At 42.9% G+C, this 17,184-nt stretch overlaps 1 protein-coding gene across 7 annotated transcripts in view; it reads left to right on the top strand.

Moving 5' to 3' along the window:
- The window catches only part of TNIK (TRAF2 and NCK interacting kinase), a 378,322-nt gene that overhangs the window by 357,974 nt on the left and 3,164 nt on the right, over positions 1–17,184 (top strand). For 4 of the 7 annotated variants that reach the window (XM_082688671.1, XM_082688670.1, XM_082688669.1 and 1 more), the window contains 8 exons: positions 1,490–1,654; positions 3,182–3,293; positions 4,134–4,304; positions 5,876–6,019; positions 8,750–8,884; positions 12,437–12,537; positions 14,926–15,075; positions 16,917–17,076. In XM_082688671.1, coding sequence (XP_082544797.1) covers positions 1,490–1,654; positions 3,182–3,293; positions 4,134–4,304; positions 5,876–6,019; positions 8,750–8,884; positions 12,437–12,537; positions 14,926–15,075; positions 16,917–17,076 — 1,138 coding nt within the window. Of the gene's footprint in view, positions 1–1,489; positions 1,655–3,181; positions 3,294–3,552; positions 3,640–4,133; positions 4,305–5,875; positions 6,020–8,749; positions 8,885–12,436; positions 12,538–14,925; positions 15,076–16,916; positions 17,077–17,184 lie in introns of all 7 variants that reach the window. The other 3 variants (XM_082688665.1, XM_082688668.1, XM_082688666.1) reach the window with 1 other exon arrangement.

Below are 17,184 nucleotides of genomic sequence, written 5' to 3'. Positions count from 1 at the left end.
ACGCATATTGTATGTTTTTTAAAAACACCTTAAAGGATATTAAAAAGGAATGCTATAAACAATATTTCAAATGCTTTGCTAGTCATGATGACTTCCATTTTTTTAAATTTATTTTTTATTTATTTTCAGCATAACAGTATTCATTATTTTTGCACCACACCCAGTGCTCCATGCAGTCCATGCCCTCTATAATACCCACCACCTGGTACCCCAACCTCCCACCCCCCCGCCACTTCAAAACCCTCAGATTGTTTTTCAGAGTCCATAGTCTCTCATGGTTCACCTCCCCTTCCAATTTCCCTCAACTCCCTTCTCCTCTCTATCTCCCCTTGTCCTTCATGCTATTTGTTATGCTCCACAAATAAGTGAAACCGTATTATAATTGACTCTCTCTGCTTGACTTATTTCACTCAGCATAATCTCTTCCAGTCCTGTCCATGTTGCTATAAAAGTTGGGTATTCGTCCTTTCTGATGGAGGCATAATACTCCATAGTGTATATGGGCCACATCTTCCTTATCCATTCGTCCATTGAAGGGCATCTTGGTTCTTTCCATAGTTTGGCGACCATGGCCATTGCTGCTATAAACATTGGGGTACAGATGGCCCTTCTTTTCACTACATCTGTATCTTTGGGGTAAATACACAGGAGTGCAAGTGCAGGGTCATAGGGAATTCTATTTTTAATTTCTTGAGGAATCTCCACACTGTTCTCCAAAGAGGCTGCACCAACTTGCATTCCCACCAACAGTGGAAGAAGGTTCCCCTTTCTCCTCCATTTTTTACTACACAGCACTATAATCACTTATGAGAAATTCAAAATTAATACCAGACATAAACCCATAGTTTCATATAATCTGTAGATTATTCCAGTACATTTTTTGGTAACTCCTGTTAGATCTGATTTATTCATCATTGTTTTGACCTCATTACTGATAAAGAGCTCTGTGGGTCTGGTTGATATCATCTCTGCATTTTCTTGGGGTACGTGGTACATGAGTGGATTCTTAGCATTATCTCACCCAACCTTTTCATTTCAGCAATATTTTAGGTCATGTGTGTGTCTTATGGATTTGTGTCTTGTGATCTGATAATATAATCTGCAAGCTCAGGTAACTGGTGTGCTCACAGGCACACACATAAATATGGCAGAAAGAGATAATGTGGATGTGGACCTCGGGTGCTGCCCCTCCACCTGCGTCCAGCATTCCTGTCTTTCCCAGGGAAACCCCACTTCCTGTGTGGCCCTGAAGGGCCCTCACGCAGAAGCAAAAGGCCCCATGGTCAGTCCATATACTAAATAGTAGTGAAGTTTAACTTCTTTATTTTCTTAGTAAAACAGAAATGTGAATGTTATCTTCCTACAGACCCCCGAGGGTCCATTTGAAGACCATTGTGCCTGTGATGTGTGGAGGGTGACATTGCTCTGTGGCCTTGGCCTTCTTTCTCTAATCCCTGTCTAATGCTCCCCATGTGTTGTGCCCCCTCAGACATCTGGAGAGAAGAAGCGATCTGGCCACAGTGACAGCAATGGCTTTGCTGGCCACATCAATCTCCCAGACCTGGTGCAGCAGAGCCACTCCCCAGCCGGGACACCAACGGAGGGTCTGGGGCGCGTCTCCACCCATTCCCAGGAGATGGAATCTGGGACTGAAGTAGGTGCTGGGCAACAGCCTCAACAGCTCTGTTCTCACTGGGTCGGAAGAGGGGAAGGATGGGAGGTAGGGAGCCGGCTTCAGGAATGAGGCCTCGCTAAGCTCCCTGAAATGTGTTCAGTTGGTTTCTACTACATAACTACTTCTACAAATACTTGAATAGGGGAAAATCACAGAAAATCTACAAATACTTTATTAGTGGAAAATAAAGGGGTAAATCTCCTTTAATAGGGGAAAAGCACAGCAGTAACTGTTATCAGATATCATCTGGCCCCAAACCTAATTTTACAGATGAGAATATTGAGGCTCAGAGAGGTTAAGTGACTTTCCCAAGGCACACAGCTGGTTTGTGGGAGATCTCTGTAGAACTGGGATTTCCTATCCCCAGGCCAGTGGAAGAAACTTCAGCCTGTAGAGATCCTGAGGCCAAGTTGAGGTTCATGTTTACATCAATTGAGTCAAACTAAGTTGGACCTAAAATGAGGTTGAAATTATTTGTGAAATGAAAGATAAAAAATCAATAGATAGGTTCTCTGAGCATTCCTCTTCCTGAACTCCAAATTGCATGAAAAAGGGAGAACTGAGAAACTGTCTTTCCCATGTAGAAACAGTCCCCGGAAGCAGCGTGAATAAATCCAGTCGGCTAGGCAGTGCTCCTCGGGGTGGTTCTGCAGGCTTGAGCGGTGGAGGAGTCCATGGTGCTTGGTCATTGCCGTGCGAATAGTCCCTTGTGTCACACAGACGCCCTGAAGCTAATGACGAAGCTCGCACAGTGGTGGTTTTGATACTGTCCACACACTTTTTATGATACACCCTTTGGATTCTAAAGCTGTTGAGCAGACGAGCTTTGTCTGCCCCAAGGGAAAGAGCACAGAGGTGTGTTGCAGGGTGCAGCATCTACTCTCGTGACTTCACGCAGCGTGGGCAGGTATTCTCTGCCTGAACACCTCTCTCGGGACCAGAAAGAGCCCCAAGGGATTGGATCTGGTTCAGATTCTGCTGCTGCTCCAGTTCTGAGTGGGAGTATTAGTACCTGCCCCACCTCCTTCACAGACCTCTTCGAAAGACCAAAGGAGAGAATGTATACGAAAGTTCCAAGAGGAGCTGGACTATACGTTCGGGACAAAATGTTGTCGCGTGGACATGCTTCCTTAGTTGGTTGCTGGTGGGGTTCGCTTTCCTTCAGATCCTGTGGTCAAAATGAGGTTGTTTTTACTTCAGAGGAGAGATGAGCTCTGTCACCGGGGTCATCTTTACCATATGGCCCCAAATGTAATTTGCTCACTGCAGCTCTTACAGTCTGACGATTAATGGGGCCCTTGCAAAGGCACATGGTGAGTGACCAGCTGAGACCGGGAGAAGCTGGAGAGAGAAGCACACACTTGGACTCAGGGGTTAGAGTGTGAACAGCTAAACAGATGGAAGAAGCGGTTATCATTTTAAAGCCCAAGTAAAATATTCCTGGCATCGTTCATTCCTATAGTGTTTATTTATCTGCTTTTCTTAATCCTCTTGCATATTGGTTAGTACGGCATGGGGAGCAGCACTAAGGCCTCCTTCACTCCCTTTGTGGACCCCAGAGTGTACCAAACGTCTCCCACTGATGAAGAGGAAGAGGACGAAGAATCATCAGCTGCGGGTAAGCTAGAAGGCCTGGATGTTTTAGAAACAGCTTAGGTTTCCTTTCTGATAGATCTGATAAAGAAATGAATTATTGGTCCTATAGTTAAGCCATTTTCTGCTTAGGTCCTGTTTTAAAGGGAAGTTGGTTTTTGTTTTGTTTTGTTTTTATTATCATTATTATTATTATTATTATTATTACTATTTTTTGTAGGATTTCTAAAACAATTTCTTTCTCTCCATTTTTTTTTCCATCTCTTCTATTTTGCTTCTGGTAGGAACCCAGAGGTATCCAGGGGCCCGGGGAAAAGCTGTTCCTCAGAGACCTCCAAACTTACCACATACTTCTCAAAAGCAATTTCTGGGTACAATGCTGTGCACGCAGTAGACACTTAATAAGTGCGTGTCGAGTTGTGCGTGTCAAGTTGTGCTTCCTATCGCCCAGGTCTGGCTGCTTTAGGGCAGAGTCCTGCTTTCCGGACTTACGCAACTCACTAATCATCAGGGGAAGCTTAGGCCAGTTTGTCAGTTGAGGGGACAGGATTTTAAAAAATAAACCTTCCTGTGTATGCTGTAGTAAATGGTGTGTTGAATTTTGTGAGATGAATATCTATTTTCTAAACTACCCAAGTCGTATCCATAAGTCTGTTTTACTAATGGATAAAATACTGCTTCTGTGAATGACTTACACTGTATTCTACTAAAAAAAATGTATAAAATGTTCATAGTTGCAGCAGTGACTTGCCTTTTCTATAATGCCCACTAAACAAGGAGAAATTATAGTGTTTTGACGTGCCTTCTCCATATCACCACTGGTTTTTTAAGATACCACTGACTTCTCTGATTCTTTTTTTCAAAGCTCTGTTTACTAGCGAACTTCTTAGACAAGAACAGGCCAAACTCAATGAAGCACGAAAGATTTCAGTGGTAAACGTAAACCCAACCAACATTCGACCTCATAGCGACACACCTGAAATCAGAAAATACAAGAAACGATTCAACTCGGAGATACTCTGTGCAGCTCTGTGGGGTAAGTGCTGCTTTTTACCACTCATTAATAAATCGACCCTCAAATCTTAAAACATGGTGGAGCTTACCATCCGGAGAGCAGTGGTTGAATCATGGGGGTCAGAGTTCCGACTCAGGACTGTCTTGGCCTCAGGAGAGATCCAGGAGCAGTTTTACAAGTAACAAGAGCTGATACCCTCACTCCCAGGATAACAACATCAGATTCAGAATGACTTCATCACATAATCATGGTGGGCTAAAGTCAGTAAGAGAACGAGCTGCCACTTACCACACACCGACTATGTGCCCAGCACTGTGTGATGTGCCCGCACTCAGACTCTGTGATCCTCATGTAGCCTGCAAGGGGAGGAAGAGCCTCACCCCTAGTTCACAGCTAGCATCTTTGAGTGAATTTATAAAGGCTAGTAGTGGCAAGATAAACCTTGAAAAGGACAACAGATGATGAATTTCCCCTTGTAGTTCAAATATCAGCCTGCAATTCCTGTGGAAATGATGCCTAGGTTTTAGCTGACTTCAAGCTCAGTTTAGGTGGGGCGAGATTCTATCCAAGTCCTGGCCTGTGTTACTGCAAATGTCATATACTGACGAAGGAAGTGTGTGGCCATCTGTATCCATCTAAAATAGCAGGCCTAGTCTGATGTAAGGAGTAAGGCTCTGTCTTCTGGAGAAGAGACAGGAGGCAAGATGGTCATGTTTAATATTCAATAATTTAAAGACAAAAGAACAGACATTTACGTTACTCAAAAACTAGATGAAGAGAAGATAGAGCGTTACTTATTCATGAACATAGTCCATGACACAGTGGACCCTCTGTGTGCATGTGTGCAAGCATGTTGCAGGGCAGGTGGGAGTTAATTTGCAGCAATTTTTAGGATGGCAGCTATCCAGACAAAACCACTTACCTGCTAGAAATTTTGTAATAGGGCTAAGTGCATGGGAGATGGGCTGGACCAGATTTAGATACCTGAGTGGTCCCTTACAGCCCTGCGACTCTCAGGCAGTTAACACCTTCACTGGCATTGGCTTGTCATTTCCCTGACAGCAGAAGCTTGAGTGTATGAGACATATGTAAACTTTGGTGTGAGGAGGAGGAAAGGCTTTTCTTCCAGTGAGGTATGGAAATGGGGCACTCTGCTGTATGTTGAAGGTAGGTAGGCTAGAAATCCGTGCATGAACGGGGGTGGGGATGAACCTTGGGCAAGTTTCAAGGTGGGATTTATAGACAGCCAGGACAGCCATGGGTGTTACAGGAAAGGAATAAAGGCTAATTGTGCTGGTGTAGAAGCTGTGCCCAAGGCTTCTCGGGAGAAGGATTCTATATAGCAGACGGTACCCGGCCAGAGGTAATGAATGCTGCTACCACTTTATAAAAGAAGACTAATCTTGTTACCAGAGGGGCAGTGATTTAATTACTGCAGCCAAGCCCCTACTTCTTCACTCCCTACTGTAGTACCTACTTGCCCATTAGTTTATAGTAACAAGACACAGTTTCTTAGGCTTCACAGGGACCCCAGATACAGAAAGGCTGAAGCATATAAAAAGTCAGTCTTGGAGTGCGCCTTCAATTTGCAGGTGTGAACCTCCTGGTGGGAACAGAAAATGGCCTGATGCTTTTGGACCGAAGTGGGCAAGGCAAAGTCTATAATCTGATCAACCGGAGGCGATTTCAGCAGATGGACGTGTTAGAGGGACTGAATGTCCTGGTGACGATATCAGGTATGTTACTGGTATGTTGCTGGGATGACCGAGACCTCCAGGTCTACACAGGTAGGAAGGGCCTCACCTCAGTTCTGAAAAACTGTCCTCCCTGGCTGACAGTGATACGATACATTATAGCAGTGTAGCCGGAGTGAGATCACCCCTGTTTTGTGACTCTGGAGATACTGACCTCCGAAGGGAAACCTCTCACCTCTGAGCTCACCTCGCGATCTCTGAATCAGGCAGATGTACCACAAAGGCTCTGTGTTTATAGGCCTTTAACCTCTCCGAGGACTTAGCAAGGATCTTTTGAAGCCTGAGCTCTAGTACCTACTCCCAGGTGGAGAACATCAAAATGTAGGCTTCACGGAGTGGAAAATTCTGTAAGCAGAAGCTCTCTGGTCTCTTTTCTCTCAAGAACTGTTCTAACTTATACTCCATTGGCGTCTCAGCAAGCGGAAGCGGACCCTTTGGGTGACTGAGTCTGCAAAGAGATTGGGGTGTGGGAATCATAACCACTACACTCTGCAGCTCTCTGGTTCCCAAAAAAAGAACTTTAAAGAAATATGGACACAGAAGTGAAGGCCTTATTACCGACAAGTTAACAACATAACCGGAAAGAGTCTGTATTTATTGAAAGCTCTTTGCTTTCTGATGATGTTTGCAGGAGTTTAACAAACAATATCCCTTTTTCCCCTGCCTTCCCGTCTCATCCAGTATGAAACCACCATACCTCTGCACATTAGAACCACTTGAATGAATAGCAAGAACCCAGGATGCACCCAGGTGTGGGACAGAATTGCTGGGAGTAGGGCCCAGGGATCACTAGCTCCCATAGTACCCGAGGTGTGTCTAACATGCAGCCAAGTTTGAGAACCACGGCTCTCCATTGAGCCATTGTTTCACAAAGGGAAAACACAGGGCTACTGGGTTCAGCCTTGAATAAATTTTAGCTGGTGAGCCATATTTCTGCTTTGAAAAATTGCCTTCACTTGAAGCTACCGTCCCCTCTTTCTTCTGCGTTTCCACTGAATGCTTAGAGTTTCATCTCTTTTTATTCTCCTCCAAAAGAGTTAGGCGAGTAAATTCTTCTTGTATTCTCATTTGAGCTTAATTCAGCGTAGTCTTTCTTTTCTTGTCAATTGCTTGCTTGATGGCTATGCCACCAAATCAGAATTTATATCGTACATCTGCCACGCACCTACCAAACGGGGAAACGATGCCAGAAAATTCAGTCAGACTTCATTACATTGTGAGTGACATGTTCCCACTCTTTAAAAAATAAACACCTCCTCTTATCATGAAGTATAGGTGGGGAAAGAAGAGAATGAAAGTAGGAGCAAATGATTCTTGTAGGCTAGAAATCCGTGCATGAACGTGCCAACGTGCAGATCTGCGTTGGCACAGAAAGGAGGAAGCACTGGCCTTTCTGTCCATCCTAGCTGTTAGGATCAGTTCTGGACCTTCGGCTACAAAGAGGAATAGTAACTGCACAGTGACTCCCTTAATTTATGAGTGCACTGTCCTGTCAAATCCAGTGTGCAATGCTTTAATAAATTTTCTTCTTCTCATATATGTCACATCTATGAAATATAAAGCATCTTTTGATGCCTAAGAGAAATCAAGAGAAAATAAGTACTCAGGAAGTATAACTCCCAGGCCTAAATGTCTGATCACTTAGAAGAGCCACCTCTCCCCACCCCCCACCTTGTGGAAAAGGAAGAACCACTCCAAGGAACATTCTTATCTGGTACTCAGATAATCTCACAGAGGATATTAAATTTTGCTCCTGTGTACTCCTCAGCATTTTTTTTAAAGATTTTATTTATTTATTTGACAGAGATCACAAGTAGGCAGAGAGGCAGGCAGAGAGAGACGGGGAGGCAGGCTCCCCGCTGAGCAGAGAGCCCGATACGGAGCTCAATCTCAGGACCCTGGGATCATGACCTGAACCAAAGGCAGAGGCTTTAACCCATTGAGGCACCCAGGCACTCCTACTCCTCAGCATTTTTAAGATGGTCTTTTACTGTTGAATTCCAACTCCAGAAGCACTTTACCAAAGGGAACTTTGGTTTTTCCCAAGTACATATCTTTTTCTTTACTATTTTTGTTTAAAATTTCTTGCAGTGATCTCAGAATCGTAAATGTGTCCACCGTTCTCCACCAAGCTCAGGTTGCCTTCATCAAAATTGTTTCTCTTGCCTCCTTATAATTTTTTTATTTTACTTTATTTTATTTTATTTTTGCTAGTCAGATAAAGTAAAACTAATCCCAGCTGTCATCTCTAAAGTAATAGGCAAATAAGAGGCTCCTCATTAACATATGCTGTTAGGTTAGAAGGTGAGGGAAAGACAGTGATGCATAAGCATGTTAAAATGTCCAGCTATCAACAACTCCTTCATGTAGTTTGATCTAGAATGTTCTGGAACTCTGACCAACTATTCCATTGAAGAATTAGGTCTTGACACTGCTCTTTGCATTTAAAAGAGAGAGTAAAAGCAGCTTGCTCAAATAAGAAATAACCTGAAGGTAAAGACAAATTATAAAATGGTGATTTGTCCAAAACACTTGGAGCTGTTGGCATAGACAACACTTTGATATTGCTGGGGACACTGGTTATTGTACCTTCACACACTTATCCAATTGTACATAAAATAAAAATAAATTAATAAAATAAAACAGATGAGGAAGGACTGAGAGAAAAGTCTGTCACAGGGGCTTGAAATTAGAGCTCTATTATTTCAACAGGAAAGAAGAACAAACTACGAGTTTACTATCTTTCATGGTTAAGAAACAGAATACTACACAACGACCCAGAAGTGGAAAAGAAACAAGGCTGGATCACAGTTGGGGACTTGGAAGGCTGCATACATTACAAAGTTGGTGAGTGTCAAGACATGGAATATTTTACTCAATCCTAATTACTCAGTTTAAGTTTCATTCCATTTGTTTTCTATTAGGTATTGATGATACAGTTGTTACCAGTTTGAGATATTGTTGAAACTTTTAATTATACTTGCATTGTTTCCAAAAAGTTGGATTGATGAAGTTCTAAGAGTGTATTTTGACTAGAGTCCTATGCTCCAGTTTAAACATTTATATACACTCCCTCCCAAATACCCATTAAAATGACAGTGAAGGAATAAAAGTGTCCTAAACGCACAAGGACAAAGGGACCAGAAGAAGAAAAACCAGCAACAAGATATGTCAACAGAATTGAACAAGAATAGTTAGATGATGAGTAACTAACCCAGATGATCAAGAAATGCTCAATTCTATGTCTAAGTCATCAAGTTCAATCCAACCACTTAACAGAACCCAGAAAGGCCCAAAATCTGAGGCCCCAGATGTTATCTGAGATGGAGGTATATGGTGGAACTGAAAACAGAAGGATTATTGGAAGGGTGATGAGCCACGACTTCTCTCCCACTGCAGCAGAGGAGGAAAAGTTGGCATGGCCAATCTGAATTGTGGGAACATGGAATTGCCAGGACCCACACGTACACACATACACACATCCCTTCTTCTCCCCTTTAGCTCCCATAATGTCGTCAGCCATACTTATATACCCAAGCAAGAGACTGAAAGATTTGTCTTTGGAGAAACAAAATGGCCAGAAAGAAAAGATGTCTAGGTACTAACATTGGCAGTGCCATGGGAAGCTTGCTATGTGACCACTGAAACCTGAAGCCCAGCAATGGGTAAGCAGGGACATCCAGCAATAGAAAGGAAACTTTAACAGTAAGAAAGGACGTGAGAGGAGCCAGAGCTAATGAGGAGTGGGAAAAATAAAGAAGAAACTCTAATAACTTCAGAGAGATTAGAAAAACTATTTCCAGAAGAGAAGACTAGGGACAATTAAGAAGACACTTGGAGCAGGGTCAGTGGAGGTCAGGGAGCAAGGGAAAAGTCTCAGAAATTTGACTATATTGACAAGCAAATAAAAAGTGTAATAGATGTATCAGAAGGTAAAGATGAGACATCTCCTAGAAAGTAGGACCAGAAGAAAAGAAAAGAAAAGGAGACAAAAGGCAAGAAGGTAAAAGATCAGTCCAAGTGCTTCAAAATCTAAGTAACATGAGTTTAGAAAAAAGAGAAGATAACAATTAGAAAGGGAAGAAAGTATCAAAGAAGTAATATAAGAAAATCTCTAGAACTAAGGACTCGAAGTCCCAAGCTAAAAGGATTCACTTTGAATAACCATTATAGTGAATGGAAGAAAAAAAAAAAAAAAAGAAAGACTCAAAGGAAGATATATTAACATGACATTTCAGTACCCAGGAAATGAGGAGGTCCGTAAAGCTTCCATATTATAATTAAATAAATAAACAAACAGTTTATATATAGGGGGCTTGAGATTTAGCAGCAATACTACAAGCTTAGAATATGATGGAGCAAAGCCTTCAAGTAGTATTTTATAACCCATCAGTATTAACCAGGTTCTCAAGAGAAACAGAGCTAATAGGATACACACATACACATGCGCACACACCCTGGGTGTATGTGTGTATAAGAGGTATATACATACATATATGGGTATGTAAATATACTCTCTGTATAAAGTAGTTTATTACAGAAGTTACCTCACACAATTATGGAGGCTACGAAGTCCCAAGATCTGTAGTTGGCAAGCCGGAGACCCAGAAGAGCCAATCTCTCAGACCCAGTCTGTGAAGTCTGGAAATGACCAGTGTCCCAGCTCAGCAGTCAGGCAGGAGGTGTCCTCTTAATCAGTCGATTTACTCTGTCGGGTCTATAACTGACCAGATGAAACCTATCCACACTGAGAGAGCAGTCTGCTCTTCTCAGTGTACCCACTCAGATGTTGATATGATCTGGAAAAACCCTCACAGACAGACCCAGAACAATGTTTGACCAAATATCTGGGCACGTTGTGGCCCAGTCAGGTTGACATATAAAAATTAGCCATCACACCCTCAAACCATCAGTCAAATTTGAATGTAGTATGAAGACATTTTCAGACATGCAGGGGCTCACCACATTTATGTTCCATACACTGGTTCTCAGAAAACTACTGACTGATGTATTCCATCAAAATAAAGGCATAAATCTAGGAATCCAGGTTAAAAAAAAAAAAAAAATGAAGAAAATACCCGGAATGATGGTGAAGGAAATGTGGGTGACAACTCTGTCATAGGCCTAGAGAGAAATCAGGAAATCAGTCAAGGTAGAGTGGGACAAGGGAGTATTCTAAAAGGGGTGCCTTCAAGGAAAGTAAAATGTCATGAATAGATTACCTGCTACATTTGACCACGCTGAAGGCATTTACAGTGCTAGCAGGAAGTCTACATGTGCTTAGAAGGAAAAGAAGGAACTGGGGGGGGGGGGGTGAAAAACAAGAAAGAAAATGTAATTGTGGCATGCTATATGCCTCAGCTGTGAACAATAATCATTTCAACGTGGGATCTTGATTTAACCAAAAATTTGAACTGTAACTGTATCAGTGGTGTGGGGGAGGAAGAAACGTGTGTGTGCATGTGAGAGAGAACTAGAGAGAGGAGACAGTTATGAGAGACTAACTCCTTCCCATGCTCTCAAGTCAACAGATATCTCCAGCTGAAAAAAAAAAATCAAGAAATAACATTATAAGCATATTATTTAGAAATATGGAAGTCAATAGCCAAGGAAGTAGCTGAAAGTATATTAAAGACAGAATATGTAAACAGCAAGGGCACACTAAAGAAAAAGAGCTCAGGGAGCAAGAATTTGGTTCACTGCCATGGGCTGTCCAGTTCCCTTTTGGACACCGGTATTCCGTTCATTCAACTATTCTACGAAGGAGATGACTGCTACGTGTACTGTCTTAGTCTGTTCAGGTTGCTAGATTAGAATACCATGAACAATAGGAATTTCTCACAGGTCTGGAGGCTGGGAAGACCAAGGTGAAGGTGCTGGCCGACTCATTGTCTGCTGTGGGCCTGCTTCCTGGTTCATACACAGCAGTCTTTGCTACAGCCTCATGCAGTATTTGGAGAGGGGGATCTCTCTATAGGCAGTAACCACTTATAAATCCCTAGTCATCGGAACTCATATTTGGATAATAAGCAAATGGCTCCCTTTCATGTCTAGACATTTGCTAATTTTTCTACCATTTGGCCATACCAGCTCTCAACTTCTAGCATGTGGGTGACTATAAAAGCCAGGGAGGGGAACGTGAAGGTGACTATGCAGGTTCTTATTACAATGAATAATTCACATCTAGACCTAGTGATTAAAGAGAGTCCTAACCCTTAAGATGAAGAAAAGAGCCTTCAGTATAAAGCAAAAGGCCCCAAGTATTCTGAAGGAGTGCTTTAAAGAAAGTTTAGTCTGTTCTATGAGCAAATCCCCCACCAAGAGCGGCGTATGTATTTACATATGCAAAACTCTGAGTGCGTTGGTATGCCTTCTCAATTTATCATTTGTCTATTACAGTTAAATATGAAAGGATTAAATTCCTAGTGATTGCCTTAAAGAATGCTGTGGAAATATATGCCTGGGCTCCTAAACCATATCATAAGTTCATGGCATTTAAGGTAAGCGGGCATGTGATTATCTAAAAAAGATTTTCTTTTTTCTTTTTTGGTTTGTACCAGTTAACAAAGTGGTCTGTCTGGCACATCGACTAGGGCCAATTTTTCTATATATAATAAACCCCTTTTAAAAGTATAGGAACTCTTAGGCTTATTATTCCGAAAGCAAAGACTAAGCACTAATAAATGCCATAAAATATACTGGGGGTGGGAGATGAGTGAATATAAATATAAAATATACTGGGGAGTGGGAGAAGAAAAAATTGGGGTGTGCCCTCCTCCATATCAGGTCAACGAATCATCATCTCCTAGGGGCATTTAGTATGGGATGGCTACTAGGCAAAGCATTAATTGTGATATTAGGCAATGAGAGTCATTATAAAGGCACCTAACTGGGGTAATCTGGGATAAGTCATCTCAAAAAGGCAGGGCAACCGCAGCACCAAATCTCAAGGATGAACTGTGTCTCCAAATCTTGTCATCCTTATAAGCCTTTTGGGGTAAAGCCCCAACAACTCACATGATGCGCATATATCCCCAGTGCTATTGGACTCCCCTGAAGTAAATACTGAATGTAGTTCCATAAGGAAATGGCTTAGTTTCTCTGCATTCCGCTTTTTCCTTTTTGACCTTATCTGAGTCTAGACCCACCATGGTTGGATTGGTCACCCCTCAGCAGGAGTGGGATGAGGATATGCTAGAGCAGTGGACCCCAGCTCATGAAAGTGGACCCCCAAATGCCAGAAGGACCAGTCTGTGCAGGCACTTGGATGTATACAGAGCTGCAGACTCTATCCGGAGCCCAAGTGAATTTATCATCTGTTCCCTGTCTCTCTCTGCCCGTGTCTCTCATTTTCTTCAGAACACATTGGCCCTCACTTTTTCTCCCCACTCTTGTGGCTTTCATCTTCCTTTGACCCTTGATATATTCTTTCTTGCCGCTTACACCATGTGAGGCCAGAAGGTGCCTTGGGAGCACTATGAGGCACTCTTTGAGGCTGTCTTGTTCCCTTAGTGCAAGGGATGTGATGTTTGTGATGTGCTCGTTTGTGATGTGCTCATGAAGATGGATCCATCGGTGGAAATGGGCTTCCTCCATTCCCCACTTTGATGGAGAGAAAGTTTTAGATTGTATTAGGTTAGTAATAACACTAACACCTAAAATTAAATTGGTGCTGCCATTGTGCCCAAATCTAGGTCCATGAAAGTTTTTCACTCAAGGTCCGGTTCGGATTCCGGTTTGGAAGTTACTACCAGCCTTGGTGCATGAGAGGGTGCAAAAGGCCGTGCTCTGTTTACCACACCCTGCCTGGCAGGAGGACAGTGCAAAAGCCAGGACTGGAACAGGAGGGATGGGAGCCTCCCCTACTGTGAGACTCCACTAGCAAAAGCTGAAGAAAAGGCTCCTTTGGGTGGCAGTGGCATTATAGCTGAGTCACTTGTGGTTTCTTCTCTCCCAGACATCAAGGCCCAGTAAAAGTAGACTGTGCTGAAATAATGGCAAAAGAAAACAGAGGAATGCTTGGGGCGCCTGGGTGGCTCAGTGGGTTAAGCTGCTGCCTTCGGCTCTCTCTGCTCAGCAGGGAGCCTGCTTCCTTCTCTCACTCTCTCTCTGCCTGCCTCTCTGCCTACTTGTGATCTCTGTCTGTCAAATAAATAAAATCTTAAAAAAAAACAACAACAACAACAGAGGAATGCTTAACAGCTACTTGGGGCTTGGGCTCTGGAGTGAAACACATGGAACCTTAATAAATTTGGCTAGAGCTCTCTTTTTTCCTTCCTACTTAAGCTGAACTAGCCAACGTAAGCCATGAGTCTTGTGATGTTCCAGCCTCCCCCTCCCTCCTCTATTGACAATGGTATGTTTAAGAGGTACCAATCTGATGCCCACTCACTCACTGAAGGAAAATCAGAACCAGAGTGCGCCCATTAATTCTGAACAGACTCGGCACAGAGCTGGTCCAGCTGCCCACCCCACGCTGTCTCTGACAGGGTCATGGCCATGTGAGGGCCTGGTGTTCCATGGGAAAGAAAGGGGCCAAAGAGATGGCTGAGCATTCTCCAGAAGGAAAAGGCCAGAAATAAGCAGGAAAGAACAGTGGCACCCAGATGCCAAGTTCTTCAAGGATAACAATGCTGTTGAAATTGACAACTCTAAACCACTTCTCTGCCCTAGAGGACAAGGAGTGGAGAAGGGACCAAAGATGGGTGCTAGACCCTTTCTTCCTCCTAGAGCCAGAATACAAATAGATCTAAAGCTGTAAGAGAAATCCGCTGGCTTTTCAATGTAAGAAAGCCAGACATTAACTTCCACCAGGCTGCGGCTAAAAGAAACAATGATTAGGATAACCTCTTTGAATGATGTGGACACTCATGGGGTGCTTTTTAAAGTCTTTTTCAGATCTCCAGCACAAGCCACTGCTTGTTGATCTCACAGTAGAAGAAGGTCAAAGATTGAAGGTTATTTTTGGTTCACACACTGGTTTTCATGTAATTGATGTTGATTCAGGAAACTCTTATGATATCTACATACCATCTCATGTAAGTTCTTGAGTTCTACAACAACATGCATGTAGAAAAGGGATTTGTTCTTGCATATTTCTAGTGGAAGTCAAGCTAATTTTTACTAATTGGTACAGCAGATGGACTAAAAAGGCTAAAAGCCATCACTAAATAGACAACACTTTCAATACATAAAACGTGGGTATAACTGATCTTTATGAATGCTTGAAACTGAGTAATAGGTAACAGCGATTCTTCACCATTTACTAGACATGTTGTCTTATTGGACTTTGGATTAAAATACATATGACATTTTTCCTTCAGGGGCATAAATTGTGGTTTTTAAGCAAGAGTACAATAGATGACGTCCTATTTTCAGCTTTTGAAGGGAGATGGGTTCATGTGACTCGGGAAGTCAGTCGTCCCCTTTTGCTGTCTTTATTGATCTGTTCATCTTGAGAGGGTGTTGTGTAGTAGAATCAGTCACTGGAGGCTACCCTGGCGCTAGCATGTATTCACTTTGCAACAATGGGCACATTAGAGAGTCTCACCAGTCCTCAGCTTTCCCATCTGTAAAATGGGAATAAAAGGACCTATTCCAGAGGCTTATCATCAGCATTAAATGAAGTAATACCTCTAGATACTTAGCAAAAACCCCTGAAAATTGTTATATGAACATTACAACACTGGAACACTGCCTAAAACCTGACTGTCAAACAGAAATATGGCCCGTGGTGTCATTTCTTAGGATGGGTGCAGTGTAAGTCATATTTCCTGCACCTGATCCCAAGGCCAACATACAGTAGACACCGTCAGGAGAGTCTGAGGCCTGATCTGTTGCTGATTGGTATTTTGAGAGTTTATAGGCTTTACTGCAAAAAAGTGTGATGATTGAAAAAACTAGTTTCAGTACATCAAACACACATATGCACATGCATACACACACAAACATAGTCTCTTTCACACATGCACATGTTCCGTGCTGTGTCCTAGCTTTTCACACGTGTGTGCATGTGTACACAGGACACACAGCTCCCATGCTTGGTGAGGTGACTAGGGCGTCACTGTGATCACCCTCGGTCCTCTCCTCTCCCCACCAGGCACATAGTGGGCTGCTATGACAGCTTTAGCCCAGGGACCCCGGCTGCACTGCATCTCCTCTCCTACAACAAGTCCATCTACACTGATTCCAGTAGCATGACTTTTTTTAAATGACCAGTCATTTTAAATGTTTTCTCAACAAGCCATTAATTTGGCTTATTCTGTCATTTGGGCACCCAGATAAATAGTCCATGTTGGACACTCAGAGCCTATATGCTGGCATCTGTTTGGGTCCCACCCTTTGACCCTGTGTCACCTATTTCCGTCAGATTCAGCTGGTTTGCATTCCGCTCATCTTTTTTTAGAAGTAGATGGAAGTAGTTTTTTTATTGTCCGTGAGACACGGGCTCAAATCCCAGTTCTACCACCAAAGACCGGGGCAGCTCTGCTCAATCTACATTGCCCCTCTGACGTGCACAAGCCTCGCCTCGTCTGTAGAGGGCGTTCACCACAGGGAACCCTTCTAAGGACCAGAGATATTGTATGTAAAGAGCCCAGGGCTTAGCACGTAGTAGGTGTTCCCTACTTGCAGTTGTTTTTTTGTAGGAATAAGTCATTGATTCTCGACTTAGTGCCTAATTCTGTATTTGTATACCGGGGTATGTGACAGGTCAGTGGTTAAAGTCAGCAAAGCAAAGCAAAATGTCAGTCTCTGGAATGAAAATGGTGGCCGGGGGCGGGGGGAGGGGATCCCCTTTTTTGCCATCTTAGAGATGCATAGCCAAGACGCTGTTGTATTTTTTAAAAGGAATAATGCCTGGCCTTTCTTTGTCTCCTAGATTCAGGGCAATATCACTCCTCATGCCATTGTCATCTTGCCTAAAACAGATGGAATGGAAATGCTTGTTTGCTATGAGGATGAGGGGGTGTATGTAAACACCTATGGCCGGATAACTAAGGATGTGGTGCTCCAATGGGGAGAAATGCCCACGTCCGTGGGTAGGTTAACCATTCCTTATCTCCTTCAGCAGTTACACCCCCCAAATGAAACGAAAGTCAAGAAATGTGAAACAACCATTTGATTCCACCAAAAAAAAAAAAAAAACC

This window comes from Mustela nivalis (genome assembly GCF_964662115.1).
Source record: "Mustela nivalis genome assembly, chromosome: 1".
Lineage (NCBI taxonomy): Eukaryota > Metazoa > Chordata > Mammalia > Carnivora > Mustelidae > Mustela > Mustela nivalis.
Note: the sequence above shows the minus strand (reverse complement) of the source record. Positions and strands in the feature narration are given on the sequence as shown.